This window comes from Lissotriton vulgaris, chromosome 9 (assembly GCF_964263255.1).
Source record: "Lissotriton vulgaris chromosome 9, aLisVul1.2, whole genome shotgun sequence".
NCBI lineage: Eukaryota > Metazoa > Chordata > Amphibia > Caudata > Salamandridae > Lissotriton > Lissotriton vulgaris.
In genome coordinates, this window is record NC_141697.1 from 1,029,490,096 (window position 1) to 1,029,505,640 (window position 15,545).

General features: G+C 44.5%; 1 protein-coding gene across 1 annotated transcript in view; it reads left to right on the top strand.

Moving 5' to 3' along the window:
* The window catches only part of NOL8 (nucleolar protein 8), a 297,417-nt gene that overhangs the window by 232,844 nt on the left and 49,028 nt on the right, over positions 1-15,545 (top strand). Inside the window, exon 15 of the mRNA XM_086938941.1 lies at positions 6,574-6,644. Coding sequence (XP_086795067.1) covers positions 6,574-6,644 — 71 coding nt within the window. The remainder of the gene's footprint in view (positions 1-6,573; positions 6,645-15,545) is intronic.

A 15,545-nucleotide genomic window follows, 5' to 3' on the forward strand; every position in this document is an offset into this window, starting at 1 on the left:
TTAACAATTTAGGTCTGATACACTACTGGGAAAACCCCGACCTACTACCACCTAACTCAAAAAAAATAGTAAAAAGGGCCTTTTGGACCTATATCATAGACATGACCAAAAGTGCTTCATCTAGTGGGACATTAGTAACAAGGTTCCTCACCTTTAAAGATGAACCAACTTTCGAGACCTTTTTGGACGAAATAGAACCGCCGTTAGCAAAGACTCTATTTCTGAAATTCAGATATGGTAACCTCCAAATAGGCTCCACATTGGCTCGCTGGACTGGTGGTGCAAATATCTCAAATCATGTGGTAGACGAACCTTGCCCCATGTGTGAAAGTAACCAAAAAGAAAACGAGCAGCATATCCTCTTTTTCTGCCCAATATATGCCCAGGCTAGGAAAAGATGGATCAAACCAATATGTCTAGCGTTAGGTGTGAGATCATGTTCTCAGGCTCTGAGAATTCTTTCGACCAACACAAGCCAACCTATCATATTTAGTGTAAGCAGATTTTTGCATTGTATTTTTTTCCAAAGACAAAAATTGGGTTATCGACTGTAAATAGGTAGAAATGTCAAATTTCCGTTCAATTAATGGGGGGTCCACTGCAGAACCCTAATGCTGTTGTTCACAACTGTCTCCAATATAAATGAATTGTTCTTAATGAATGGTTTTATGTTCCACGCTTTCTAATATAAATGAATGTTCTTAAAGAATGGATTTATGTTCCATGCTGTACATTTTTAACATGTTTTTATTGTATGTATATAAACTGTTCTTTTATGGCATTTATGCCGAAATAAAGATTCTTTGAATTGAATTGAATTGATACCTCACTTCCGTTTTTCGCAGAGTAGCCCCGCCCAACTACAGTTGCCTTCAGCTTGTATTCTTCATCTGTAGTTGAAGAGAACTCTTTTCCTGTAATTGTTGCAGCGTGGCACACTGCGCTTTATCTTTAAGTATGGCAGCTGCACCTTTCTTTTGTTCTGCACGGCGCGGTTCACCCACCTCTATTTCCAGCACCACGTTGTGTCACTGCGTGCGGTATGTGTCTGGGAGACCACCCGATCAGTCAGCATGTATTCTTGTAGGCAATAAATGTGAGGGAACAACCCTGCACACAGCCTGCATGTACAGTATACATGTCAAACAGTGCTGATATTGTCCATATTAAGATTTTCTTTTCATAGCTGGCTTGTGACTGCTGTACGTGTCTACCCTTGTTTTTTAATTGTTGCAGCGCGGCACACAGCATTGAATCTTTTTTATATTTAAGTATAGCGGCTGAACCTTTCTTTTGTTCTGCACGGCGCAGCCTTCCCATCTCTATGTCCAGGACCACGTTGTGTGACTGCAGTATGTGTTGCGGAGACCCCACAGTCAGTGGGCATGTATTCTTGTGGACAATGAATGTGAGGGAACAATGCTGAATGCCCCCTGCGTTTATAGCATACACCGACAAGCTGTGCTGATATTGTCCTTATTAAGGTTTTCTTTCCATAGCTGGCTTTCTGCTCCTCTCATGTATTCTGGGGCTGTGATTGAGAAGTACTCAAAAGAATGATGATGACTCTTATAATGAAAGTACATCAAGCACATTTATCCTGCTTGATTACATACCAAAAGTACTACCCATCTCTTTAAACACCCCACTCAGATTTAATGAGTCCTAGTTAAAACACAATGCAGACTAGATCTGACACAAGTAGGATCCTGGGCCATACGAGGCACTACACCCAACATCGACATGGTTTCAAAGGTAATAGATGTGTCATAATGTAAATGTTTTTAATAATGAATAGGGTACATACATTTAGTTGGATGCCGTTGAGTGGTAAATTTAAACCATTTAAGACCTTGTTGAGCATTCTAAAACCTCTTGATGGCAAGCAAACGATCGGGGAACTGCAGTTCCCATGATTGCAAGATGCACAGACCCACAAAGCAGTGATGTAATGTATGTTACAAAATTGTGTCAGCTCCTGGACACCCTAAAAGTAAACGATGCCTTCACTCGCTTGCTACTCATGCTTGTCTGACATAATATAGGTGATCCTGCTGAATCAGTTTAACCAGGCTAGGCATTTTATCCAGAAGAGATATGTGGACATGAGAACTTACCAGTGTGCTCTTTGTATGTGCATCACCTTCATTCTTCAAGGAAAATGCCAAATGAACCACCACACTAGTCCACTCTGTTGTAAAACTAGAATTAGGATAAGTGAGTGGCATATTTTTGAAACCCTGGATTGTATTGTAGACACTGCATTTGAAGTTGCAAACGCATGTAGGTGTTGAGGGCTCAAACACGAGTTGAAGCAGTATCTACATACTTTACGGAAACACAGTGGAAAATTGGTCACAGAAAGTATAGTGTAACCATTACTACTAAGCAAGTGGGGTGAGATAAAATAAATGAGTACTTTTTTATTTATGATATTGCCACTTATTGAATTATTTTAAAGGAGTACTGTAGGACTTTAAATGTGTGTATTGGAGATTTAGACAACACACTTCGAAGATATAATTAGAGACAGCTCCTAGCCTTGATGACCGCCTATGACCAACAGGCTTACTCTCTGAGGAGATAGGTAGGGCCCTTATACAACTAAAGATACTTTATAAGTCTCGGGCCTAGCGTACACTGCGCAGCAGTGTCGCGCAGCCAGAGTCCTTTTCTCTGGGTTTAGAAAATGGACCTAGAAATTCCACGCAGCTCGTGCCTGTTATTTCCTAGGTCCATTTTCATTGGCCTTTGCGTGTGTGTACTTTTAAAACAGCACACGCAATAGGACATGGACGGTCGCGTAGCTCCGCTCATGGCCTATTGGTATCTGTTACACGCACCAAAGGCCATATGTCTTCAATTATCGCGGCCAGACGCGGCCGCAATAATTGAAGACATATGCTCGCAGTGGCGCGCGCGCGCACCACTCAGGTTTTCTTTTTTACAAAAGCAATTGCTTTTAGTGCTGCTTTTTTTGTGTGGAGTGCTTTGATGCTGTTTTTAAAGAGAGGTGGCCCCTTTGACGAAAAAGTCAGAAACTATTTTAGAAAGATGTTTTTTTTTTTTTTAAACAAAGGCTAAATAAAAAATACAGTTCACATGAGTCCATTCTGCAGCTGGGTCCAGATTTGGTAAATGACGTCTGTCCCCTCAAATCTTACTGTGGAGCCGAAAGACTACAAGCCCCAGCACCACTTGCTTTCACTCCGCCCCTGCTCTGGACTCATCCAGGCTCAGACTCTGAAAGCGAAACTGCCGCGGGCCAAATCACCTTCTGAGCTGGGATCAAAGTGCTACGTCTGCGAGGTGCCTCTCCTCTCACCCAGGCTGGCCGAAGATGAACGGGCGGGCGGACCTTCCCATCCCGGAAGAAGAGATCCACCTCAAGAGAGGCCCGCAGGTACCTGTTTGTAGGGGCAGAGGTGTCCGTTGCTCCTGCATTCCTCTTTTTACTCCCGGGGAGGTGAGGCAGGAAAGTCCGCGGCTTGGGCCTAAAGGCTCGGCACGCTCTTGACGAGGCAGTCAGGGGACGGGCCAACGCCGTGCTCAACTCCATAACCTATAAACAGCCAACTGGACTGTGTAAAGCGGACATACTGTAGCACATTTCCATCATTGTGTTTCTGCCCTAGACCCGAAGACACAGTTGGAACCATTAACGTGAGGCGCAAATCACAGTCGTGTGACAGACGGTTAACCCGTTTTTGAGAGGGCCTGTCAAAAACTTTGTGTATTGTGTTTGTGAGAGAACGGAGAAATCAAGGTCAGCCAAGGCAACTTAACTGCCTTGTACCTGCCAAAAGGAATCACTGTCAGAGATCCTGCTCCTAACTCTAACCTACTGTACTATTACAACACAGGCCAAAGGGCAGAGCTAGGTCTTTTCGCATTAAGTAGGGTGAGCAGTGTGTGTGTGTGTGTGTGTGTGTGTGCAGGGTGAGCAGTGTGTGAATGTGCAGGGTGAGCAGTGTGTAGGGTGAGCAGTGTGTGAGCATGCAGGGTGAGCAGTGTGTGACTGTGTAGGGTGAGCAGTGTGTGTGCAGGGCAAGTAGTGTGTGAGTGTGTAGGGTGAGCAGTGTGTGAGTGTGCAGGGTGAACATGGTGTGAATGTGTAGGGTGAGCAGTGTGTGAGTGCAGGGAGAACAGTGTGTGAGTGTGTAGTGTAGGGTGAGCAGTGTGTGAGTGTGTAGGGCGAGGAGTGTGTGAGTGTGTAGGGCGAGGAGTGTGTAGGGTGAGGAGTGTGTGGGCGAAGTGTGAGAGTGCGCAGGCACAATGTGAGAGTGCGCAGGGTGAGCAGTGTGTGAGCGCAGAGTGAGAGTGTGCAGGGTGAGCAGTGTGTGAGCGCAGAGTGAGAATGCCCAGGGTGAGGAGTGCGAGTGAGCAGGGTACGAAAACTCGAACTAAGTCCACCACACACACACATAACACCACACACACACATAACACCACACACATACATAACACCACACACAACACCACACACAACACCACACACATAACACCACACACACACACAACACCACACACACACCACACACACCACACCACATACACACACACACCACACACTCACCACCACACACTCACCACCACACACGCAACTACACATACACACACACACACACACACACACACACACACACCCACACCGTCAATGCACACTTTCACCAGACACTATAAGTCGTCAGTGCACGCTTTAACCGGGCACACACACCTCCAGCCGGCAGTGCACGCTTCCACCAGGCACCCACACAACCAGCCATCAGTGCACAATTTCTACAGGCACACAAACCGCCAGCCATCAGTGCACACATCAATTGTTAACGCATCCACAATTAACTATTGTAGCAATCGCAGTATGGTGCACTTTACTTTTAAACATATTCATCTAAAGCGCAGCATGCCACCCTTGCTACAATTCTAATCCAACCCACATAATTCCACTACACACCACATGCATACACTCCATAACACATGGCTAAAAGACATTGCCATTTACAATGCCATTAGCTATAACTCAAATAAATCAGAGACCTATTGCATTTCCAATGCTTGTTTATCTTGTGGAAGGAGAAGGCAATTACATTTTATATTAGCACCCACCAATAAACAGTTTTATTTTACAACAATAGCCCTGCATGCCTGAAAAAGGCACAAGCCACCACAAAAGCTCATCTAGGTAAAATAGCCTAAAGTAAGTCCATCTAAGACCTGCCTCCCTGATAAAGGCAAAAAGAACAATTGATGGACAGAATGCAGAAACACCGTCATACATTCACCCCAGTACAGAGATCTGGGCCTAAATCCATCTTTTTTTTGCTCACTATGCCATTCCAGTTTGGACCCAGCCATATGCAAATCGGTCTTGAACCTGCACCCAATGGGAACAGTCCAGCCCGAACCACCAGGCCAGGTCTTCCCTGGACTGGAAACCAGCATCCTAGAACCGGTTTCCAGCTTTCAGCCCTCATCAGCCAGGATAGCTTGACTCCAGTGGCATGGATAAAGCAGCAACCTGATGGAGAAGTGTCAGGTTTTGGAGCTACCTGAAAGCTGGTGTCCAAAACTAGAGAAATAATTCAAAATTCAGAGTATATGGGTGGCAATATGTATTGTGCAAGATATGATCATTTGAGGCAAGAATGCCCACTATTCAGTGAGTACTAATCTCAGAAGGATCACACTTGGTGTGAAAATTGCCAAAAATACCTAGGATACTTAGGATTTTCTTTGTGGGATATCTGAGAAGCAATCTCATCACAATGAGCAGTTGTTTTGTATCTGGGGAATGATATTGAATCATGAGATAGAGACCTTGTCTTGTTAAAGTAGTAAGTTGCTTCATGTATCACAGTGCAGATGTATCGACCTGTAAACATTTAAAATGTATTAGATTTCACATTTATGTTGTTCAGAATTGCTTGCTTCTCAAATCTATGTCCCCACAAAAAAGTTAGCTGGTTGGTCACTCAAAAATATTTTGTAGCATGCTGTAGCACCTAAGCTGCTTTAAGACCCTGGCAAGAATGGACAAGGCTGCTATAAAGTACACAATACAGTGAAATGTTGACCCTAATGATGGTGAGAGTGTTGCACTAATAAATATTTTCATTCCCTCCAAATCGTTTTATTCCTGTCAGATCCAGAAAGGTTTGACTGCATGTTACACACAGCTTTTTATTCATGTATTCTACACTGTAACATGTATGACACTGTATATTTGTTATTTCCTATGAAGTATGAGCATGGCTTTTATGATTACCTTTAAGCTACGAGATCTTTGTTTTCCTAGGTGTTCAAATCCTTGGGTAAATTCTAGGAAAAGAGCAGTCTAGGTAGACTCCTAAACCACAGTCAGATTGTGTGACGATCAGAGAGCACCTTCAAGGTGCTAATTTTGACCATTTCTCAGGTGATAGAATGGCTGACTAAACAAAATCATTTTTCATTTGGTTAGCTGCTCTTTTTTTAAAAATGTATTCCATTTTCTTGTTTCTGACTCTTGCACAGCCACGTTAATTTACTGGTTAGATTCTCAATGTAAAAATGCTTTCTTTATGTCCTTTCCAGCACCTCTTCTTCACTCGGAAAGGCTGTGGGAAGATTCTTCTTCTTCTCCAAAGACGATGAGAGGCTAAAAGGTATTGTATTTATTGTCCTTTCAAAGTTACACAAAGTACAAATATCCTAAGAGTGGAGAGTGAAACAGGTTGTATCTAATGGCTAGCAAAGATAAGATCATTGTGGCTGTGAACACTGTCTTATTCAAATTATAGTGTTTGTTGTCATAGAGTATTTTGTGATATTCATAATTTTTTGAACATCTCCACCCATGTGGGATTATTGAAAACATTTTTAACACTCTTTTCAAAAACAACCAACTGACATGACTAACTTTAATTTATACAACTAAGAGGGGTCTTCCTTATGCCTTGATGCAAACCACCCTTGAGTGGGCACCAGGTGGGGTTCCTTATAAAACTCTTACCTTCACGATGAGTCAAGAGGAATGCTTCATCACAGTTTTCACGAGGGAGCCTAAACACTTCCACCATGTGATTCTCCCTGTTTTCTCACAGAACACATTTCCATCGTTTTTTGGGGGTTGTGAAGTAAAAGATTAACAGGCTGCTAGAGGAGCCCAATGAATCCTATTAAAACACAAAGGGCCTCCAGGACAGTACTACAAACAAGAGTGACACTTCACAGCCTCCGATGACTTTAGTGTTTGGTCAACATGTTTCAGTTATGGGTATATCATACCCAACTTTCATTCGGGTATATCCAGTTCGGATCCTCTGAGAGCAACCTAAAAATTTAAAGTTCTTCGTATCAGACATGTTCCCTAGTAGGTGTATCTCATGCAGGCCATGCATTTTTCATTTATACAAACCCATACTTGTTAATTTCTGTGTATGTGTCTATGGAAAATATAGAGACCATTATTCATCAAAACAGCATTACATTTGTACCCTAGTTCTCACACATTTGTGTTCACTGCACACACTATAGCAGACTATAAAAACAGTGTTCCAAATGGTCTCTCAAGCCTCAGACCATGTTTTCATATAATGGTACCAAACTGCAAGATATAATCCTATGGGTTTACCTAAACCTTTGATTGTTTATCCCTGGGGGCATTTCATGCAACTCACGTTCCAGTGTTCTTGCTTGATATATTTTTGCCAAAACATATTCTTGCATGATTATGGGATAATAATTCCTAATTGAAACGAGAGTTGAAAGGGAAATTAATTTCTCTGAAACTATTAATATTGGCAGTTTGAGGGCATTACATTGACTCTGCGTTAAACCTCTCCTTTATGCAGGGTGAGAGAAGGACCGTCCAAATATTATGACAAGAGTTGATAGGAAGCTGTCTACACCCAAAATATGGCAATTAAGCATTGGAAGTTTCTTTGAAGTATCAAACTTTCTTCAGCTAATAAAATGTATATTACTTCTTGGTTTTACCTCTTAAAAAGAGTGTAACTAAAAAGATGCCTGCCTCCCTATGCAGTTACAAAATGTATAGGAGCTAAATATACATGGTATGCATGAGATACACCTATTAGGGAAACTGTGGTACTGAGAACCTTACATTTTGAAGTTGCACTCTGGGGATCCCACCTGTACTAATCCTGAGGAAAGTTGGATATGCCCGTAGTTGAAACATGTTGACCATGTGACACTAAGGTCATCAAACTGTGAAGTTTCAACCTTGTTTTTAGTATATTCCTGGAGGTCACTTTTGTATTATGTAGGATTCCTTGGGCTCCCCAGGCAGCCTTTTAATCTTTTATTTCGGTGACCTCAAAAAAGTATGTATATGAGCCCTGTGAGAAAACCAGTAGAAGCCCACGGGGGAAGCGTTTAGGTGCCCTGGCGAGAAGCCTAATAAGACGCATGCCTCTTGATTCATCCAGAGAGTGAGAGGTTGATAGGGATCCCCACACAAATATGGTTTGCATCAAGGCCTAAGAGAGACCCCTCTTTGTTATATGTACTGATTTTGGAAAATCAGCTACTCTTGTATTTCTCGCTCTCTCTCCTTGTTTACTGGTGACTTTAATTTATGCCATTGATACTTGATATTTTCAACCTGTGAACAATCGGAATTCTATACACAATTAAAAGAACTAGCCAGTCCGGAATAGCCATGCCTTCTAATTGTCATCCATACATATGTCTTATTAACTCCTTACAAATTTATACACATGTAAGTGGTGCATTATTATCCATGATCAATTCACCAGCGTAGGTATTAGGAAGACTTATTATTATATTACAAAAATACTGTTAAAATAGTCCATAACATGAAATATATTGGCTTCCATGCATTCAAGCATATAATTTATTTCTAATAGTAAATAAATTGCAAATCATCAGACATATGGCTTTAGACTGGAGATAACAACGAAAAATACAGTACATAATGTATGTTCATAGCTTTAAAGTAATCACTGAAACCAGGCTTAGTTGCCTATTTATTTATTTTTTTATTTTTAGAGTTTTATATAGAGCGAACTTGAACCGATTAGGTTATCAGAGCGCTTTACATAGCACCAGTTCCGTTACATGTTATCAAAGCACTTTACATAGAATCAGTTACGTTACACATTTCAGGAACACATTTCTTTTTGTTCTAGTGAATAGGGTTATCTCTTCACACGAGGGAAGGGATACACCTGGCTATACTCCAACAGTCACACAGGCGACTAGTCGTTAAAGCTATAACTCTAAACACAGGGAGGAGATACACATGGATACAATCTAAAAATCACATAGGATACTAGTCATTAGAGTTATCTTCTATCTACACCGGAGGGATATGACTGGAAACACTCTAAGGGTCACATAGGGGTAGTAGAGAGTACAAATATGACTGGAAACACTCTAAGGGTCACATAGGGGTGGTAGAGAGTACAAAGGTCAACTGCAAACACTAGTGATAAGAGTCAACTACATACACATAGGAAGGGATATGACTGGTTAAACTCTGAGACGCATAGGGGTGGTATATGGTGTAAGGACTTCAGCGACTACCAAAGCTTAGCATTATTGCAATCGGTCAAAGATGCAGTCACAGCATAGAGGAGGGTGGATGGGATGCAAGGTATGGAGGGAAGGGCTAGAGTCCAACGAAAACTGTCCGAAAACAGCAGCATTCACAGCATAGAGGAAGGGTGGGTGGGATGCAAGGTATGGAGGGAAGGGCTAAAGTCCAACGAAAACTGTCCGAAAGCAGCAGCAAAGTGTCATTCAGGATAGCACGCAAGTCGAGAAGTCCAGGAGAGAAGGTGGGAGCCCAGGAGTGAGATGGAGGCCAGCTGCAGGCGCATCGCCATCTTGGAGAGCTTGCGACCATCAGAGTTCACCAGAGGCACTATCCTCACAGCGTACCGGGCACAGCCACAGGCAGCAGAAAGTGGTGGATCAGTTCGGGAGACCAGAGCCCAGTTAAGCACAACGTGGGTGGTGGCTTTGAGCGTGTGGGGGGAAGACCGTGTTGGCGCTATGGATGCGGTTGCTCTGGCTCCCGGAGAGTTGCGTGTGGGTTCATCCGCCCTGGTATGCGTTCGTGTCCCTGGAGCCTGTGTCCGCCGGTTGTAGGAAGCGTGTCCCCAAAGGCGCCATCTTGGAGTCAGGCACCGTTGGCACGAAACAGCGTGGTCAGCAAGGGGGGGGGGCACATCTCTGCCCTCGGGCCCAGGCCCGTCTGTGGCGGAGAACGGATGAATGGCCCCAGGAGCAGGTATGTGTGGATGGTCTCGAGGCGGCGCCGTCGTCAGCAGAGGGCGCCGCCATCAATCACCGGCCCTTTGCTGGTGAGCCCCTGGAATGACCGCAGAGTCTCGGCGGGTGGCAGCGGGGGACGCAGTAGGAGCCCTACGTACCGCTCGGGTGATCAACGCCTGTCAAACTCGCCCCCCGGCAGGACGCCGCCGGCTCCGCTCCTCGTCCTTGTTGTTTAGCCCGGGCTGGTAACGGGCGGTCGCCATGTTGGGTCCCAGGCAGGGATCGGGAGCAAACCACCAACGTCGCTCCGCAGGCACCAGCAGCGATCGGGGCAGCCCCGCAGGTGCCCCACACCTTCCGCTTCAGTTAGGAAGCGTGTGCATCGCGGAGGGCTTCCTAGGGACGTTGGGCTCCAGGCCGGAGCAGCGCACGGACCGGGAGCCGAGTCGGTCCACGTCCGTCCCGTCTCGGCTCCTCCTCCTCCTATTGTAATACTATTCCCAGTTGCACTTGTCTTCTATAGCCAGTGTCAGTTTCGCAGTCAGTAGCCAATCCAACATCATGGCTAAGCAATATGTAGAAGGGTATAGGGAGACCATGCTCCAGTGCATCGCTGCAGTTTACCTTGCTGGGCTGATACAAGGATGCATGTTAATCTCTCTTGGAGTGCAGGGAGAGTATGCCAGTGATTGGACTGCCCTTAACTGCACATTAATGTTAAAATATTTATATAGCGCAACGTTCACCTGGTTGGTTTCTTGACGCTTCTGGGATGGAGCTCTATGGATTGGAGGCTTAGGAGTAGGCTTGCTGGAATAGCCATGTTTTAAGCAGCTTTCTAAAGTGGAAATGCGAATCGGTGGAACGGATTGAAAGGGGGAGGGAGTTTCAGATTTGGGGGGAAAGCGTGGAAAAGCGGGTGCCGCCATATTTTTGGCGCTTATTTCCAGGGATGGTCAGTAAATGTTGTCCGGAGGAACGGAGGGTACGAGAGGGGATGTATTTATTGATCCGATTTGAGATGAACCTCGGGCCTGTGTCTGATAGGGCTTTATGTGTAATGCAGCTGAGCTTGAAGATGATTCGCAGTTCCACGGGAAGCCAGTGCAGTTTTTTGAGCAGTGGTTTTGTGTGATGGCGAGCCGGGAGTTGAAAGATCAGTCTGGCCGCCTGGTTCTGTATCAGTTGCAACCGATGTATCTGGTAAGCTGGAATACCTGCGTACAGTGCGTTGGCATAATCCAGCCGTGAGATGATGAGCGCAAGAACGACCAGAGTAAGAGCTTCTGTAGATAAAAATCTATTTATTTTTTTTATTTTCCGTAACATGAGAAAGCAGGCTGACACCACAGAACTAATCTGAGGGTTCATCGAAAGATCACTGCTGATTTTAACGCCCAGGCTTTTTGCGGAAGAAACTGGGGTGGGCGGGGAGCCCAAAGTGGGAGGCCAAAAGCTGGCATTCCAGGAGTTAGAAGGCGTGAGTGTCAGGACCAACTCTGTCTTGTCAGGGTTATGCTTCAATTGGTTGGTATTTATCCAAGAGCTAATGTAGGTCATAGTCGACTGTAGATTGATTTCAGAAAGTCTCGTAGGTTGGATGTTGAAGAGGAGTTGCAGGTCATCTGCATAGTTGTAGACCAGGGCTCCCATTTCCTTCAGGGCTGATATTAAAGGTTTCATGTATAGGTTGAATGAAAGGGGGGATAATGAGGAGCCCTGTGGGACTTCGCAAGAGAGCCGACCTTTTTTTGAGCAGAAATTGCCCAATCTGACAGATTGATGTCTGTCCGTCAGGAAGGAGCGTATCCACCTCAGGGCCTGGCCTCCAACGCCAGTGCTGACGACACGGTCGATCAAGATGTTATGATCGACCGTGTCGAACGCGGCGGAAAGGTCGAGGAGGATCAGGGCCTGGGGGGAGTTGTTGTCCACCCCCGTGCGTAACTCGTCCATGACTGTTACAAGAACTGCCTCGGTCGAGTGGGCAGGCCTAAAGCCGGCTTGATGAGGGTCCAGATAATGAGACTCCTCAATAAAGGAGCTCAGGCATACCGCCACATGTGTCTCCAAAATCTTACTTAAGTAAGGTAGGAGAGATATCGGGCGATAATTACCCAGCACTTGGGGGTCCGCACCAGGTTTCTTGAAAATGTCGAGGATCTCTGCACTTTTGAATGAGTCTGGGACCATTCCACTGCCGATAGAGGTGTTAAGAAGAGATATGGGTGGGTCAGGACATGCGCCAAAAGCCTCGCGCAGTATATGGGGAGGACCACTGTCCAGAGGGGAGCCAGATTTGACCCTGTTCATCAAGTTGGAAAAGGAATCTGAGTTGATGAAGGGGAAATGATCCAGTAGAGGAGGACAGATTTCATCAGACAAGGCAAAGGGACTGGGGGTACTAGATAAAGGAATGCTAGATTTAATTGTGTCAATTTTTTCGAAGAAGTAGTTATTTAGCTTTTCACACAATTCTTGAGAGTGCACAGGTTGTGCTGAGACTATCTCCATCCCTGTCAGTTCGTCGACTATCGAAGATCTCTCTGGTTTTGTTAGCCGAGTTCAAGATTTTACTTGTGATGAACTCGGTTTTACATTTTAACACAGCAGCTTTATAATCCTTGAAAAGGGACAAGTAGCTGGTTTTCAGTTCAGGCTCATATTTCCTGCGCCATTTTCGCTCAGCTTGTATGAGGTTTAGTTTTTGTAGCTTCAGGGCGGGGGAAAACCATTTTTGAACATCATGAGACCTGCGTGCTTTAATGTGTTTGAGGGGCAACCTTGTTGCTGGCTTGTTCAAGCCAAGTGGCTAGGTTTTCAGCCTGAATTGTGAGAGAGGTATCTTGGATCGGCGGGGCAGTGTTGATAAGAATAGTTTTAAAGGTCTCGATGCTAGCTTGGCCCCAGTTCCTCGCCTTCATGCTGCTGGGTCTAATCGTGAGAGGTACAGCCAAGCCCGCAAGTGTGCACCTAATTAGACAGTGGTCTAACCAGGCGCAGGGAAGAAAATCAAGTTGGGTAATATCTAGGTTGAAGGACCAGACTTGGTCTAGGGTGTGACCTTTGTTGTGCGTAGGGGTGTGAACATGCTGTATGCAGTTGAGATTGATCAATAGGTCCGTGAAGTCTCGGGAGAGTGGGGTTTTATTTGTGTCACCCGGCCAGTAGTTGAAATCACCCATGATCAACACTCTGGAGTGATTGATGACCAAATGGCCGATTAAATCGCCGAACTCCAACGGATAAGATGGCATGTGCAATGGAGGACGGTATGCAAAGACGCATGCCAGCGAAGAGAAGTGCGTTTCCAGTTTAATAATAAGTGTTTCCGTCTGAGCGATTTGAGTAGTTGAGAGTGTGGTGAACTGGTGTTTTTTGTGGATAATTGCAGCCACGCCCCCACCCGTTTTGTCCGCATCCCTATCGACATGGAGGATGTAGTAAGGAGCGGGGATGGCTGCTAGGATGTCCGGAGAGGAGTCGTCACGCAGCCAAGTTTCAGTCAGGAATAAGATATCCGGCCTGTTCAGCTCTATCAGGGAGAGTATCTCTGATTGGTGCTTGCCAAGGGAACGAGTATTGTATTAGTAGGGATTCGCTGCCTCACACACTTGGCTGTTGTGTTTGCATGCTAGAAAAATCCCTGACATTCTTCATCGTTCAGTCCCTTTCCTGAATCTGTCTCCCAGCATATAGCAGCCATTCACCCAACTAACTTCCCTTTTGTCAGGAATTTATTTATGTCAGAGAACAAGAGCTTACTGTGGTCCCTTTGCACTAGCCATTTCTGAAACGAGCGACAGATCTCATCGATCTTTCGTTTGGTCATGGAGAGGGTTTACCAGTGAAGTGCTTTGCAATATTGGTTCCACTCTGTTTCCTGAGGCTGTATTTGTCTTTAAACTGCACAAAGGATTGAATAGCTCACTTACTGTTATGCAGCCTTTGTTTTCATAACTAAAGTGATTAACCGGGAGTGCCAGGGTGAAGTAAAGATATGACTAATTTGGGTTTAACAGCGATGGTAATGAGGTTTACCCTATTTATCCTACAACCCTCTTGTGGTTTGTGTGGCCAGAGAGTGTTAATCTTCATGGGTCATGCCCTCCTATTCAGCCAGAGGACCAGCCACAGCAGGCATCTTGCAATTGTATTAGTGAAGCATTGCATCTTACAGTACAGCACCATTCCACAATGAACCACAACATGAGAATAGGCTTGACTGTTCTGAAGAGCTGGATCTCCCACTTGTAACATTTCTCTAAGTTTTCCTTCTGCAGATGAAGTTATCAGTCCTCCTGTGAAAGCTTTTGAGAGTGAGGACAGGAATGCTATCAGGATAGTTTTATTTATAAAATATAGTAATGACAAGTTTTTAGGTTTCGCCTACAGACAGCTTATTGCTGTCTTTTGTTGAAAGAGCTATTGGGTGCAGTATCAGCACCTAAAATGTGATTTAGGTCAACCCATTGCTAATCATTGGTTGGCTTTCTTGTCAGTTATATTTTCGTGCTTCATATTTGATGGCTTTTCTTCCTGTTCCTGTGTTTGTGCCTTCCCTTTAGCTTTAGTTCTTTACCATCCTTTTGATTGGATGACTTTAATATTTCCACTGCGTATTTTTAGGGAACTACTTTTTTCTTTCACTCTCAATACTCAATGGGACTGCAGGTGCTTTATTACTTTTTCTCATATGTGCTACCTCCCCCTCATCTCTCCACCCTCCCCACACTTTCCATGTTCTGCCCACCCTGTCGACTGCTTTCCCCTCACATCTCTTTCCTGCTCTGCCTTTTTTTCTCTCTTTTCTTCCTTTTGTCCATCTTGCTCCTACCTCACGGTTTCTATCAGGTCCCTCAGCCCATTTTTCTATTTTGTTTTTATTTTTTTGATGAGGGCCTGGCAACTACAGTTTGCTTCTGGGCCTCTCCTTGTTTAGAATGTGCTTTGCCAAAGGTTGTTTGCAATCAAAATACCCTGAGTGTGAAAAGACATTTGTTACAGTACTTTTAACAAATAACCTTGCATCAATCTCCTCATTCTTATTCTGTCTTGTCTAAATTCCAGGTGAATTTAGGTTTCAAACCTGTTAATGTTTAATGCTGCAGCATAATCTTCCTGCTCTATCATAATGTAATCTCATACTATCGCTAGGACTTCAATGTAGTATAGCCACAGGATGGTTTGTGCCATTATTGAAATCACTGTTTCAAGACTCTTGATTCTCCCAAGATCCCGTTTGTAAATTATTATACTTGAGAGCCAGATAGGAACCTATGGCATCTTTGCTTTGCAATATT